Genomic DNA, 15903 nt, shown 5'->3' with positions numbered 1-15903 from the left:
CAGCTTCTCAATACTTTTTCTCCAACACTGCAGATTCAATCTAAACGGGCTTAGAACAGGCCCAGCTTTGTGAGGGCTCATCTCTCCCTGGAGGGCCTGCTGCTTCAGAGCTCCATCCTCCATGTGGGGTGATTTGTTGCATGTCCTGTCACCCTCCACTCTGACTGTACCCCTGGCCAGCCTGGGTTAGCTTTCAAGGCAAAGCTTAGGGCACTAGAAGTTTCGGGTTCTTGTCCCAGCTGGACCTCTTGTAATGACTGGGCCTCCATTTCCACAGGTGTCCAGTAAGGAAGTTGGAAGCTCATGACCTCTGTAGACTCACTATACAGCATGTCTATCTCCTTATAGATGCTGTGGTGGCTCCTCTCAGAACAAGCCCCTCAAAAGGCCAATACTATGAAGATACACAGAGCTTACCCAGATTTGAAAAATAAAACCTTTCTCTCTCCCACTTTTTTCCCCCAAACAACCCCTAATTCCACTTGTATGGAAAAAAGAGAGGGCCTGGCCTGGGCCACCTGAGGCTGAGGGGTGATGGAAATCTGGGGCATGCTTGCAGGTCCTACGGGGAAGCCTGAAGTGAGACAGGTGGTTGAAAGTTAGGAAGGGGACAAGGCGGCAGGCATGTAATGAGGTCCCCCCTCTTTCTGCATTAGGCACCAGAGCTTATAGAACCATCACCTGAGTTATCTCTGCTGAGCCCCCAGCAGGCTGAGAGAGGGGGGTGCTGGGCAGAACTGCCCCTAAAACCATCAGAGGATGTGGCATTCAGAGGACCTGGGTTTCCCCTTCCCAGCTGTATGACCCTGCAAATTGCTCAGCCTCTCTTAACCTCAGTTTCCTCACCTATAAAATGGGGAGGCAATCAAACCTATGAAATAAGGTTATAAAATTTCATTAAGATGATGGATTAGAATCCTTCCCATAATGCAAACCTTCTTAAAGATGGGGAAACTGAGGCTTCAAGAGGGACAGAGGTGGTCAGGTATGTTGGGAGAGGGCTGATGGGCACTTGGTGGAATTTGAACAATCACCTCAGGCCTCAGGTGGTGCTGTGCTTTTTGGCTGCCACAGATGGTCGAATCCTCATGCTCTCATGGGCCCTGACACTTGTGTCAGCATAGGTGGGCAGCAGGGGGTGAGACCAGGTGGGTAGCTAACCGGAGCCTCTTTGTGGGAGCCCAGCACCTTAGGGCCCGGAAGTCCAGTGTCTGTAGCTCTGGGCTGGGTGGGGTTTGGACCCAGGTCCCAGCTCTAGGAGGGCTGTGAGGCCTCAGGCAGGCTGTCTCCACCCCTGTGTCATGGTTCCCTCGCTGTGTGCTAGTGGTGGAACATGGTGAGCTTTGCAGTTCTGCAATTCCTTAGTTTGCACTTGTTCATCCAGAATTCCTGAAGTCCCCTGGGCAGGCAGGGAAAAGATTGGGGGCTTTGGATGTCTTCATCTCCTGCCTGGAAAGGCATCCCCCAGGAGAGCAGAGGCAGCTCCACAGGCTTTTCCAGAAACAAGCCCTGAGCACCCCTGAGAGGGACACCATTGCCCCCAGGGTCAGGATGCCTTCAGTGACTAGAAGGTCCAGATAGGGTTTGAAGAAGCAGGAAAGAAAGCAAAGAGTGAGGGAGGGGAAGGAAAGGAGGAACTTTGGACATTTTCTTAATTGCAACTGATCCAACAATTCTGTCTGAGGAGTCGGGGCAGGGCCGCCTCCTTGAGGTTTTTTTGGAGGATAAAGAGAGGTGGGAAAACTGAGTCCAGGACTGAACTTGACAATGCTCTAGCATCTGTTCCTCCAGGGAACTTCCTCTCGCTATGTTCTCGCACAAGTCCAGGCTGGCCTGGCAGCAGGTCAGGGTGGGGTCAGGGCAGGTTCCATTCTCCTGGCCCCACTCCTGTCCTAAAGGCCTTCCTCCTCAGAGGACAACCTTGGGGACCACAGCAAGCCTGGCATGGTCACCTTTCTCTCTCCAAGCCTTTGCAGCCCCTCCTCCTGCAGCTGCCTCTTCCCCTGGAAACTCACCCTTCAAGGGTTTCTGGAATTTCTGGAAACATAACCTCTTAAGGGAAGCTTTCCTCGCCCTCCAGCAGAGTCAGCACAACCGAAGGCACTTCTCAACTCCCTGAGGGCGGGCTCCCGTGTGTCCTTAGGCCCTGGAAGCCTTTGCCAATTTGCCCATGTTCTCTGGGAACCTTCTAGAAAGAACTCTGGGCTAACTTTTCTCTGCCTGCCCAGGAACACCACACATCAGCGTGCCGTCAGATCCTCCCTTTGGCTCCTTCTGAGGACAAAGCTCCTTCGATGTCCTGTCTGCCCTGTATTCTCGCTTCTCACCGTTCTTACTGCCCCACCTGTCACTCTTGGGTGCCCTGCCCTCCCAGCCTCAGCTGGGCCCTCCTGTGACTCACTGCTGAGGGTTCCAGTGCCTCTGGGTGGGTACTGAGGTCAAGGTCCTCTGGCCAGCTGCCAGGGCCCTCCACACAGGATCTCTGTGTCCAAGCAGGTGTCCTAACCTCCCCCAACGTGGGGGCGGTGGCCCTTGGTGGCAGCTAAGGAAGACCAGGTCCAGGCCCATGGGGGCCTGGGACGAGTGGGCAGGTGCAGCGGCCGGCGGGTGGTCAGTCGCTGAGAATGGCCCCTGGGAGTTCGTTGGTCAGCGTGTGCCAGCGCTCGATCCGCTTGTCCTTGTTCTTCAGGCAGTCAAACCAGTGCTTCAGGCGCTCACCCTTGGCGTTGATGCCCAGGACCACGCCGCCTGTGGGGCGGGAGGCGCAGCTCCAGGACCAGCTGGACTCCCAGGCACCCCTCTCAGCTCCCATGTCCGGCCTGGACTTCCACCTTCATGCTCCCCGTCTCCCTGCGCCGGGGATGGAGCACCCAGACACACCAGGAATCCAGGCTCATGAAAGCTTAGTTACTGAGCCAGCTGCCTGAGATAAGTGGCAGCACGACCTCCTGTCCCTGCTCCACTACAGACCACCGGTGGCCTGTGCAGTCCCCTCTTCCGCTCTGGCCTCAGTCTCCTCATTTGTCATATGCAGTCAGGCTGCCCAATCTCTGAGGGCCCTCACCGTCTCTGAGTGAAGCCCCAGCCTTCCCCAGAGGCCATGAAAAGGGGAGTCACTGCCCTTTGCTGAACCCCAGAAAGACACATGGGTTAACTATGGTGTGACCTTTCACCAGTGGGTAAATTCTTACCAATGAAGTCATTGGATTTTCCAATGTCGTAGTCCCAAACAGTGACCTCCAGCGTCTTCTTGGCCAGGTCCCCATGCTTAATCTCGTAACAGAACTCCTGGGGGCCAGAAGGGGGTGCTAAAGTAAATGCTACGGTGCCTGGGACGGTGCAGGGGCTGGGGGAACCCCATGGGGTGAGGAGGTCAGCGCATGGTGGTGGGTGATGGGTGGGCACTCAAAGAGCGAGCATGAACATTCAGATGGGGTCCTCTGGGGTTCCGCTCCAACCTCACTCTCCCCTTACACTGATTCTGCTTCCAAGAGACCCAAACCCTAAGCCCACGGCAATCAAGTCTATTCTGACAAGATCCCAAGAGCTTCTGAGTGGTCGCACCCATGTGACTCAGGGGTGGTGTAGCCTGTAACGAGCTGCACTGCCAGTGCAAAGGCCAGGCCCTCCCTATGCCTTGAACTCACCAGATGGGCACTCTCCTGTGGCGGTTTGTTCAGTGGAGGGTCACTGGGAGTCCTATGACTCAACAGCAGTGAGTCTGAGTGTGTCTGAATGCACACTGGACAGTCTTGTGCTCTTGGCTCCTCTCAGGGGTGACTCAGCTGCCCACGACCTTCTTGTGGAACACTCTCTCCCATCAGCTTCTGGGGCCTTCCAATATTGGGTACCCTAGTGGTCTCTGGAAGCTTCTATTTAGCCTGCTCTGTCCGCCCCAGAAGTGTTGATGTGGTTTAAGCTCTCCTGAGGTCCCTCTGTTCTTTTCCCCATCCTTATTTCTTGGAGGACACCTCCATCATGACTGTGACATTCTAAGTCTTTATGTTTAACTGTGTCCACTCCCTGGGTCTGGGGACCCAAGTATCCACTGGAACCTCAGTGTATCAGTGTCTCACATAAAGCTCACCCTTAGCTCCCTCACAATAACTTTCCTGGGCCCCACTATCCCCCTGCTTATCTCAGTGAGGAACCTGGGACTCTCCACACATGCCCAGCTTCCCCTGCCAAAGCGAACATGGCCACCATCCTGTCAGCTCGCTCCCTTCAGGAGCTTTGTAGCCTGTGCTGGGCTTTCCTCACCCTCTCTTTCCACCTCCACTGCTCACCACAGCCATTCAAACCCCAAATCCACCCCTCCAGTAGCTCTCTGCCTGCTCCATTGGCCTCTCCTACCTCATTGAACTCTGGGTTCAGGGTTTTCTTCTTTACTGCAGTCTTGTGTTTGGATTTCTTGTCCACGTCTGGCTTCAGGTATCTGCAATGACAACCAAGGGGCAGTTGGGAGGTGAGGAGAAGCAATAGGACTCTTGACTGAGGCCATAGGGCTTGGAAGAGCTTTCTATTCATGGAGAAATATTCCCAGACTCTCTTTTCAGCATAACCACTGGATATTCCCAACTACTTTGGGGGTGATCAGAAGAGACAAGGCTTTGAGTAGGACATTATGCTTGGTAGGGCAGAAAGTTAATGAAAAAGAGGAGAGTCCTTAGCCACATGTAGGGTCACAGTGGCTAGAACAATGAGCTCAAAGTAGAGTGATGGCGGGACAGCACAGGGACTGAGCAGTGTTTTATTTGGCTATGCTATAGTTTGCTCTTAGCTGGAACTTACTCTGTGATCCCTACTACCACCACCACCACTTTGGCTCACTAAGTGAGCTGACAGCTGCAGTGGGAGGAGTAAGTGCTCCCTTCATCAAAGGAACTTCCATTTACATGGCCATTACAGAAACTAACCATGGAGTCCCACTCATTTCCTAGGAAAGAAGTTTTTCTTTGTTTCTGCAAATCTTTTATTGCCCACTGAATCCAGAGGCACTGGGAAGAGGTCTGCAGGCAACAGCAGGGGCAGCTGGAGCCATGCAACAGGTTCTGAGCAGCAGAGTGGAGGTCTGTGGGCAAAAGGGAGCAAGGACAGGCCCTTCCAGGTGCTTAAGGCACATGGGACTTATGGCCCTCGGACCTATGCTAAAAACTAGCACCAAAAATGACTCTATGCCACTGTCTGTGCCAATACTCTTATCCAAGACCCCATCCTGCCACCATGGGTTTCAGCTGTGGTCTGAAAAGGCTGTACCGTCCCATGACATGTATATGCCTGGTTGTCTTTACAGGTACAACACCTATCTGTCAGTTCAATTATTGGGGAATGGTTTGCATGGTGCCAATTAAGATCTTAGATGTGTATGGATTGGGTGTTGTTATTTGCCCTTATTGATACGTTTGTCTGTCAGTCTGCTGTACTGCTGTGGTTTGTAGGGTGCTCTAAGGCTGAGATCTGTGCCACCAGTGTTTCAGGTACCAGAAGAGTCCCCTGTGTGTCAGAGCTCCTGGGTAAAGACAGACTAGGAAGAAGGATTGGCTATCCACTTCTGCAACGACAAGTCATTGAAAACCCTATGAATAGAGGAAGGTGGGTAGTTACAGTATTAGACATAGACCCCAGATAGGAAGCCACTAAAAATTAGGAGAAATGGCTGCAAGCAGCCATTAATAATTGGATACTGTGACCTCAGCAAAGGGCTCTAGTGTCTCAGAGATGAGGATGGCACAGGATAAGACAGAGGGAAGATCTGTTGCTCTTAGGGTTTCATGAGTCATAGTTGACTCAAAGGTACCTACCGAAAACAACAACAGTAGTTATGATTGAGGGAATTCTGGGTGGTTTAATGCTAAGGAGTTGCACTGCCAACGTAGCAGGTGGTTTGAATCCACCAGCTGCTCAGACACAGAAAGACAGACAACCTCTTTCTGTGTGATTTACTGCTTCGGGAATTAAAGAGGGTCCACTCTGAGTTGGTTCCTACTGGATGGTGCACAACAACAACAGCTCTCACCAAGGGAGCCCTCATGGTGTCATCCACAGAAAGCTGTGCCACTAACCCAAGCCTGTGAGTCTGTGGTGGTTCTGATCCGCCTCTCCCTCCACATCTCTTCCCGTGGGGTTTACACCCAGAAACCCAGCGGAGGCCCAGCTGTGGGTCGGAATCGACTCCATGATCAGGGCCCTCCAGCGAGCTGAGCGCCACTGCCTTGAAAAGCCTTACTGGTTTGAGAGGCAGAAAATGGTTTCTCACTGTTGCTTTACATTATGTTTTTGAAATTGTGATTTTTATAAATAATACTGGCTCATTATAGAAACAGAAAATTGGGGGTGGTGGGAGAAGCGACATATGCCCACACAAACCTGCTGGTGAACATTTGTAGCAGCTTTATATAATCGCCCCATATTGGAGAGAACCCACATGTTCTTCAACTGGGGAACAGATCGACCACATGTGTTTTATCCAGACTCTGAAACGACGTCAGAGCCACTAAGAAGCCTGGTGCCATGCAGGCGCCTCTGACTCACGACGCTCTGCGTGTGTTGGGTGAGCACAGCTCGGCAGAGTTCTCATCGGCTGCTTTTTCAGCAGTAGATCACCAGGGTGCCTCTGGGTGGACTTGAACCTCCAACCTTTCTGTTAGGAGTTGAGCGTGTTAACAATTTGCACCACCCAGTGACTCCGCACCGCTCTTGTCAGGACCTCCTGCCCCAGCACTGGAGGAGACTGCTCAGCCACCGGTGGATTTGAACCACTTGCTTTTGTGTTGGCAGCACAACTCCTTACCACTAGGCCACCAGAGCTCCCTAAATGGAAGAGAGGGGACTCAAACACCCCATTCTGGGGGCTTCTACGTAACCACCTCTGTCTCCCTAACACCTTCTAGAAGGGACTCTCCCCCTGGTCCCTTTCGTTTTTCCTGAGGAGAGGCCTGGAGAAGGAAGTGTGCTCCCAGGTGGCACAGCGAGCTGCGTCAAGTTTCCTCAGTTTTCTCTGGTGTAAAATGGAGATAAAAACAGAAGGCTATTGGGAATGCAGCCACAGCATGGTCCCTGCATGTCAGTGATTTATTTTTAAATAACTACTCTCACTGAGCAGAACTGCCCCCTAGGATTCCATACCTGTGAAATCTCTAGCAGACTGCTGCACCTCTCTTCTGCAGAGTGGCTGGGGGGTTAGAACCATCTATCTTCTACTTAAGGAGTGCTGGCGGCCTCCTCGGTAAGGAGTTGTGCTGCCAACACAAAGGCAAGCAGTTTGAATCCACTGACTGCTTTGAGGGAGAAAGGAAATCTCCTTCTGTGAAATTCACCGCCTCTGAAAGCAGGCGAAAGGGTCAATTATGACTTGGTTCCAACCCAGTGGGCAGCCTGGTCCACAGGGAGCCACACTGCGAACCCAGCAGCTAGACTTCTGCAGTCATTTGCATCCACCAGTGGCTCTGCGACAGAAAGATGGATGATCCCCTCTCGTTCGGTCCACAGCCTTGGTAACCCAATGAGGGTCAGCTGCCAGCTAGTTCTGACTCCATGGCTGTGAGGTTTTGCCAATTTCCATTTTGAAGACAAGTGCTTTAACCACAGTGCCACTTGGGGCTTTCTCCCCTATCCGCCCTATAGCACTGAGCACTTTCTATCCCTTTGTGGAACTTGGTGATGGACTTTTTCAGTGCTAAAGTGGGGAAACAGACATTTATCACCATGGACAGGGTTTATGGGGAAAAAAAGCCCCCCCCTTTTTTTTTCTCTTTAGCATCAACCATGGGGGTAACGGTAGATGGTCCCCTTCCCGGAGTCACAGAGGCCCTGCTGAGGATAAGGCCAGGAGCTGCCCCATTCAGGGTCTAGCCTACACTTTTATTTTCCCTGCTTTCAGCAAGGACAGGCCATGGGCGGGGCTTTTCAGAGGTGGAGACCCTGGAGCAGAGACCCATGAACAGCGGCTCCTATATCTCACCTGCATCAGCAGACTCGTGATTTTGAGGTAACTGTGGGGTCTGCAGGTGGAGCCTGGATCTGGTATAGGGGCCTCCTTGAGCGGCTTGTCTGTGGTCAGTCATACTGACCTGGCCTGAGGCGGGGGCAGGTGTTAGAAATATCAGCCCCTGACAACCACTAATCTACTTTGTGTCTCCATGGACTTGCTTGTTCTGGACATTTCACATGAGAAAGATCAGACCGTACGTGGTCCTTGTGACCAATTTCTTTCACTCAGCATGAAGTTTCATCCATGTGATTGCAAACAAGAAGAACTTCATTTCTTTTATGGCTGAATAATGTTCCACTATATGGGTGAACCCCATTTGGGTTATCCATTGATGGGACTTGGATTCTCTCCCATTTTTAGCTATAATGGATAAGGCTCCTATGAACACTCAAAATAATCTTTTTGTGTGGACATAACCTCTTAATTTCTCTTGGCGACATAATTAGGAAGTGGCAGTTAAGGTCTTTTCAGTCACTTGCTGTGCATCTGAAGTCTGGACAATGACTATGGATGACAGAAGAATTGATGACTTTGAGCTGTGGTTCTGGAGAAGAGTGCTGAATGGACTGCCAAGAGAGCAGACAGGTAAGTCCTGGGGAAAGTACAGCCAGGGTGCTGCTCCCATCAGAGGCAAGGCCAACAAAGCTTCACCTCACATACTTTGGGAATGTTGCTAGGGAGGTTATTCCTTGGAGAGGGACATCATTTTTAAAGATGGAGGGTCAGCAAAAGAGAGGAAGGCCCTTGATGAGGTGGACTGACACAGTGACTGCAGCAATGGGGTCAAGTGTGTCAGAGATTGTGAGAATAGGAGGGTCATTGTGTCTATAGGGTCATTATGAGTTGTATTCAACTCCATGGCATCTAACAATATGGGAATGACAGGAGAATCGGTGCCTTTGAGTTGTGGTGTTCGAGAAGAGTACGAATATCCAATGAACTGCAAAAGAATAAACAGCTATGTCTTGAAAAAGTGCAGTCAGAGTGATCCCTGGAGGCAAGCACAGTGAAGCTTTGTCTCATATACTTTGGGAGAGGTTTGGAAAGGGACATCAGACTTGGAGAAGTGGAGACCAACAAAAGACCTGTTGGATTGATACAGTGACTGCAGCAATGGCTTCAAGTGTGTCAGAGATGAAGAAGACGGCTCAGGATAGGACAGGGTTCAGATCTGTTGTTCATAGGGTTGCTGTGAGTCATTCTCAACAGCACCTAACAACACAAATACAGGAAATGAAGTTAAATAAGTCTGTGAGAGCGAGAACCTGAGTCTACCCCACCTGAATTTACAGACCATCTTAAGAATACCCTGGATGCACTGAACACTAAGGATTGAAAACAGGACAAGTTATGGGGTGATCAAACATGAAGGACATCAAATATAAAGAAAGCAAAATGTCATGAAAAAGATGAGGATGTCGGTTTACAGTTTTCTTTTTCAGTGATGTCTTTACCTGGTTTTGGTATTAGGGTTAGGCTTCCTTCATGGAATGACTCTGAAAGTGTACCTTCTTTTTCTGTGTAATGAAATAATTTGAGTAGAATCAGTGATAGTTCATCTCTGAATGTTTTGCACAATTCAGCCTCCAGGGAAATGAATGATGGGACACTAAGGGAGAGATTTACATCTGTGTTCATAACAGTGTTATTCACAATAGTTGTTGTTGTAATTATGTGCCATGGAGTCACCCCCGTCCATGGACAGACAATGGTTAGAGAAACAGTGGTATCTTTTACATAATGGAATACTACACAGCCCTATTTAAAGAACAATGAAACACTTGTAAGATAAGACTCAACCTAGAAGAGTTTATAAAGCATTATGCTGCGTGAAATAACTCAGTTATAAAAGGACAAATACAGCATACACCCACTATTGTGAAAACAGGAAGAGAACTGAACATGATATGTATGACTTTTCAAGGAGGGAAGATGATGCGGGAGGAGAAAGAAAGTGAAGGAGGAAAAGAAATGAAGTAGTAGAGGATGGTGAGCAGATGGGGAAGAAGGAATGGGAAGATTCAATGGGGACTCGTGGAGATGGAGTGGTAAAAGGAACAGATCAATAATAATCAACTATATAAAACAATGTATACAAATGCATGTGAGTGAAATGCAATGTAAACCCCCCCCCCAATTAAATAAAAAAGCTGAGAAAGAAATGGAAGACTCACATGATGTCAGAACAGACATCAGGCTCTTGTTCTAGAATGTAGAATGCTAAAGCAAATGGAAGAAATTATGCAATAAGAGAGCTGAACAGATTATAGCCACAGGTGCCTTGAGAAGACAGAGTAAAGCATTATAATGAAATGTAAAAAGACCTGGAGTTATAAAATCAAAAGGGAAGAACATACTTAGAATTTCTGAAGCTGAAATAAATGTTAAAAAAAATCAAGCCTTAGGTTGCAATACTGAAATATTTTATAAACATAATATTGAATGAAGCAGGAAGTATCAAAAGAAGATGGAAGGAATAGAAACACTGTACCCAAAAGAAACTAGCTGACAAGAAGTGGCATATCATCAAGAACAACGGTGATGAAAGAAGACATTCAAGCTGCACCACAGGCACTGGTGTCAAAAGAAATGGGTCCAGGAAATTGACAGGATACTCACTGAAATGCTCCTCAAACCAATGCTCTGCTGGAGTGCTTATCTATGCCAAGAAATTTAGAAAACAACTATCTGGCCAATTGACCAGAAAAGTCTGTGACCATTTTAAAGACGATCCAACAGATCCAATGTAGAATTTATAATACAGCATCATTAATATCACATGCAAGCAAGATTCTGCTGAAAATTATCCAAAAACAACTGGAGCAACACATCAACAGAGAACTGCCAGATGTGCAGGCTGGGTTTAGAAGAGGCTGTGGTACTAGGGATATTATAGCTAATGTTAGATGGATCTTGGCAGAAAGCAGAGTACCAGAGGAATGTCTATCTGTGTTTCATTGACTATGCAAAGGCTTTTGACTGTGTCGATTACAACAAACTGTGGCTGACTCTGAGAAGAATGAGAATTCCAGAACATTTGATTGTGCTTATGTGAAACCTATACTTGAACCAAGAGGCAGTCATCATAACAGAGCAAGGAGACACTGTGTGGTCCATAGTCAGGAAGGGTGTCCACCAGGGATGCATTCTTCCTCTATACCTTTTCAATCTGTAGGCAGGACAGATCATCCGGGATGCTGGGCTGTATGAGGAGGAATGTGGCATCATGATTGGAGGAGGATTCATCAACAACTGCATTATGCAGATGACACAACCCTGCTTGATGGAACTGAGGAGGACCTAACGCGCTTGCTGCAGAAGGTCAAGGACTGCAGCCTCCTATATGGATTGAAGCTCAACATCAAGAAAACAAAGATTCTTACCACTGGGCAAACTGGCAGTATCATTATGGATGGTAAAGAGATTGACATTGTTAACAGTTTTAGTTTGGTTGGTTGCACAATCAACACTCTTGGTACCAGCAACCAGGAAATCAAGAGATAAATTACATTGGGAAAGTCAGCTGTCAGGGACCGCTCCAGAGTTCTGAAGAGCAATGGCATCAGTCTGGAGACTAAGGTGCACCTGATCTGGGCCATAGTCTTCGCAATCACATGCTATGCGTGAGAGAGCTGGAGTGTGACAAGGAATGATAGAGAACAGATGCCTTTGAGCTGTGGTGCTGGAGAAGAGTGTTGACTATATCATGGACTGCTAGGAGAACAAACAGGTTCGACCTGAAGAGGGTTAAACCAGGCTGCTCCTTGGAGGCAAGGATTCTGAAACTTCGTCTGATACTTTGGACATGTTGCAAGGAGGGACCAGTCCTTGGAGAGGGACATCATGCTTGGGAGGGCGGAGGGACAGTGCAGGAGAGGAAGACCCTCAATGAGATGGATTGATTCAGTGATTGGGGTAATGGGAGTAGGTGTGTCAGAGACAGTGAGGTTGGCCCAGGATAGAGCAGGGTTTAGGGCTACTGTACAAAGGATCACTACGAGCTACTCGACGGCACATAACAACAACAACAACAACAACAATCATGAATAGCATACACAGTAAAATCTTGCTGAAGATACTTTTTTTTTCTTCCCTAAAGATACTTTTTAAAAGCTTGGGACCATACATATCAACAAGGAACTTCCAGAAACTCAAGCTAGATTCAGAAGGGGCCACAGAACTAAGAGTATCACTGCTGATGGATTTTTTTCCTGGAAGCAAAGAATAGCAGAAAGATATTACTTGACTACGCAAAAGCACTCAGCTGTGTGGTTCTTAACAAACATTGGGAAGAATGTAAATTTCAGGACACTTTAATGGTGCTCATGTAGAGCCTGTATATAGAACCAAGAGAGAGTTGTTTGAACAGAACAAGGGAATACTGTATGGTTTAAAAATCAGGAAAGGTGCATGTCAGAGTTGTACCCTTTTACTATACTTTCTCAATCTCTATGTTGAACAAATAATCTGAAAAGCTGGAGTATATGAAGGATTGAAGGAAGAGTCAAGATACACAACCTAGTTTGCTAAAAATGAAGACTTGAACAATTTACTTTGGTATGTATGGATTGCACTTCAACATAAAGAAAAAAATTCCCACAATTAGACCAATAAGCAACATCATGATAAATGGAGAAAAGATTGAGGTTATCAAATACTTCATTTTACTTTGATCTATGATCAATGGGTATGGAAGTCAAGAAATCAAGCTATGTATTGCATTGGAAGTCTATTGCAAAGATCTTGTAAAAGAACTATAAAGCAAGGATGTCACTCTGCGGACTAAGGTGTGCCTACCCTAAGGAGATGAGGATATTTTCAATCATCTCATATGCATGTGAAAACTGGATAATGAATAAAGAAGACCAAAGAACTGAAGTCTGAATTGTGGTGTTTGGAAGAACATTAAATACAACACGGATTGCCAAAAGAATAAACAAATCTGCCTTGGAAAAAGTGTACCAGAATGATCCTCAGAAGCATTTGAGCATGTTATTGGGAGGGACCAGCTCCTGGAGAAGGGCAGTGCGTGGTAGACAGAGACAGGGGAAAAGAGGAAGATGCTCAATGAAATGGATTGACACAGTGGTTGCAACAAGGGCTCAAGCTTAGTAGTGATTGTTAGGATGTGGCAGGCCCTGGCAGGATTCTGTTCTGTTGTACACAGGGCTGCTATGACTTGCAATCAACTCAAGAGCCCCCACAGTATCATGAGAATGCACCAACAGGAATGCCTGTCAATCTGTCACATGGGCATCAAGCCTGATTTGCATTTTCCATACCATACTGTCTTCAGATGTCATTTTTTTGTCATCTGGCATTGCAGGTAGAGGTGATAGCACCTTTGCCCCCCACTCCAGTTTGTCCCTCTCCCTGAGAGACCACCACCATCAGGAACTGACCACCATCAGGAACTGCTCTGCATGGTTGAAGAAATACCCACAGTTTCACAATGGATCCTTCTCCAGTATGCTTTTTTTTTTTGGCTCAGCATTGTTTTCGAGAGCTGTCCGTGTTAATTCACAGAGTTCTAATTTATTCATTTAACTGCATTACTCCATTAGAGGCATATGCCACATTTTATTAATCTTCTCCCTGGCTGATTAACGCTTGGCTATTTCCAGTTTGTCGCTATTACAAGCAAGGCTGCAATAAATAGCTTTCCACCCAGGCATGAGTTTCTAGGATATAAACCTGGAAGGAAGACAGCGAGGGCACAGGGCACCCACATTTTCCATTTACACTAGGTGGTGCCAACTTTCTCTCCAATAGTTAGAGAGTCTCTTAAATGGCTTCTAAAAACAGTCTAAGAGTGTTGCCTTTCACCTTGGCACCTCTAATCCACTGGAATATCCTGGTTTATTAATGGTTTTAAGATAAAGCCCAATTCATGGTTTTCTTTGGGTTGGCAGTGCAGCTCCTTACCCACTAGGCCAGCAGAGCTCCCCTAATTCATGGTTTTCTTGAGGTAGAATGCCAAGGGCCTCTCATTATACTGGGGTCTATCTACTCCTAGATCCCGGTGGCATCTAATCATTTTATCATAGCTTTGTACAAATCACCTGTTTAAAATATTTAATTCAGTGGTTTTCAGTATAGTCACAGGGTTGTGCGACCATCACCACCACCTAATTCTAGAACATTTTCATCACCTCAAAAGAAAACTTGGACCTATGACTAGTCGCTCCCCATTTTCCCTTTCCTCAGTCCCTGGAAACCACTAATCGACTTTCTGTCTCTGGATTTACCTATTCTGGATATTTCACAAGGGGATAATGCAATAATAGGGAGTTTTTTTGGTTTTTTACTTCTTTCACGTAACATAGTGTTTCACTTATGCAGGGTACAGTATGGCTCCAAATATCCAATCTTTTTATGGCCAAGTACTATTGTATAGATGTCACTTTAGTAATTTAGACTATGTCTACTTTTCAGCTATCATGGATAATGATGCTATAGACATTCAAGAACGAGTTTCTGCACGAACAGAGGTTTTTCTTTTTCTTGACTATATGAGTAGGAGGAGAAACACTGGGCCGTCAATGCAGATTACATTTCAACATCAAGAAGACAAAAACTTCACCACTGGCCCAAAAGGCATGATGGAGAGAAAAAACTGAAGTTGTTGTTGATTTTATTTTGCGTGGATCCACAACTAATAGCCTTAGTACCAGCAGTGAAGAAATCAGAAGACGTGATGCTTTGGGAAAATTTGCTATCAAGGACCTTCCTTCCCAAATTGATAATTAGCAATGACGTTAGTGTAAAGACTAAGGTGGACCTGACCCAAGCCATAGTCTTTTCAACTACTTGCTATGCATTTGAAAGTTGGACAATGACTAAGAATGACAGAAGAGGAATCAATGCCTTTGAGTTGTGGTGTTGGAGAAGAGTAATAAATATCCTATGGATTGCCAAGAGCACAAACAAGTACATCCTGGAGAAAGTGCAACGAGAGTCCACCTTAGAGGAAAATTTCGCCTCATATTTGGGTATGTTGTTAGGAGAGGCGAGTTCTTGAAAAAAGGGCATCAAGCTTGAAAAAGTGGACAGTCAGCAAAAGTGAGCAAGACCCTCTCTTTTGACATGGTCTCAGCATGAGGACTGCAGCACTGGCCTCCACGTACCAGAGATGATGAGGATGGCACAAGGGTGGGCAGGAGAGGGTTCAGATCCGTTCAGAGGGTCGCTATGAGTCGTACTCGACTTGATGGTCCTTATCAGCAATAACAACAACATGGAACCCTGGTGATGCAGTAGGTTAGTGCTGGGTTGTAAATAAAAGGTCATCAGTCTGAATACACTAGCTGCTCTTTGAAAGAAATTAAGGCAGTTTTGCTTATGTAAGATTTACAGCCTTGGAAACCCTAGGGGCAGTTCCACTCTGTCTCCTAGAGTCGCTAGGAGTTGAAATTGACTCGACAGTAATGGGTATAGTTTATGTGTGTACACACACTCACGCACACACAGACATATGGGGGTTCTGGGGGCACAGTCCATACCCAAAGGTTACACCTCTCTGGCAGTTTAAACCCATCAGTGGCTCCACAGGAGAAAGCTGGGTAATCTGTTCCCATACAATTTGTTGTTAATGTTCTGTTGTGTTAGAATCAACTCATTGCTGACTTTCCAACAGGTTTTCAGAGGCTGTAAATTCTGCCAGAGAAGACTGCCCGTCTTTCTCTCATAGAGCAGCTGGTGGATTAGAACTGTGTACCTTAGGGTTGGCAGCACAACTTTTTACCTCAAAGCCACCAGAGCTAATCCCCTTGTAAATTATAGTTATGAGTCTGTTCAGACTGGATAGCAATGACATATACTATCTAACAACAACCACCAACTACCTATCAACCATTAACTTTGGGTGCCCTCCTGATGCTGCTTATTTAAAGGCAGGTGGTTTGAATCCACTC

At 47.2% G+C, this 15903-nt stretch overlaps 1 protein-coding gene across 1 annotated transcript in view; it reads right to left on the bottom strand.

The window, feature by feature from the left end:
- Positions 1–2611: 2611 nt before the first annotated feature.
- DOC2B (double C2-like domains, beta) overlaps positions 2612–15903 on the bottom strand; it is a gene marked incomplete at its 5' end in the record, with an annotated part of 39419 nt that continues 26127 nt past the window's right edge. The window contains 3 exons of the mRNA XM_006891088.1: positions 2612–2748; positions 3192–3288; positions 4354–4435. Of these exons, the coding sequence (XP_006891150.1) occupies positions 2612–2748; positions 3192–3288; positions 4354–4435 (316 nt within the window). The remainder of the gene's footprint in view (positions 2749–3191; positions 3289–4353; positions 4436–15903) is intronic.

This window comes from Elephantulus edwardii, unplaced genomic scaffold, assembly GCF_000299155.1.
Source record: "Elephantulus edwardii isolate Elephantulus edwardi_28Jun2011 unplaced genomic scaffold, EleEdw1.0 scaffold00094, whole genome shotgun sequence".
Taxonomy (NCBI): Eukaryota; Metazoa; Chordata; class Mammalia; order Macroscelidea; family Macroscelididae; genus Elephantulus; species Elephantulus edwardii.
Note: the sequence above shows the minus strand (reverse complement) of the source record. Positions and strands in the feature narration are given on the sequence as shown.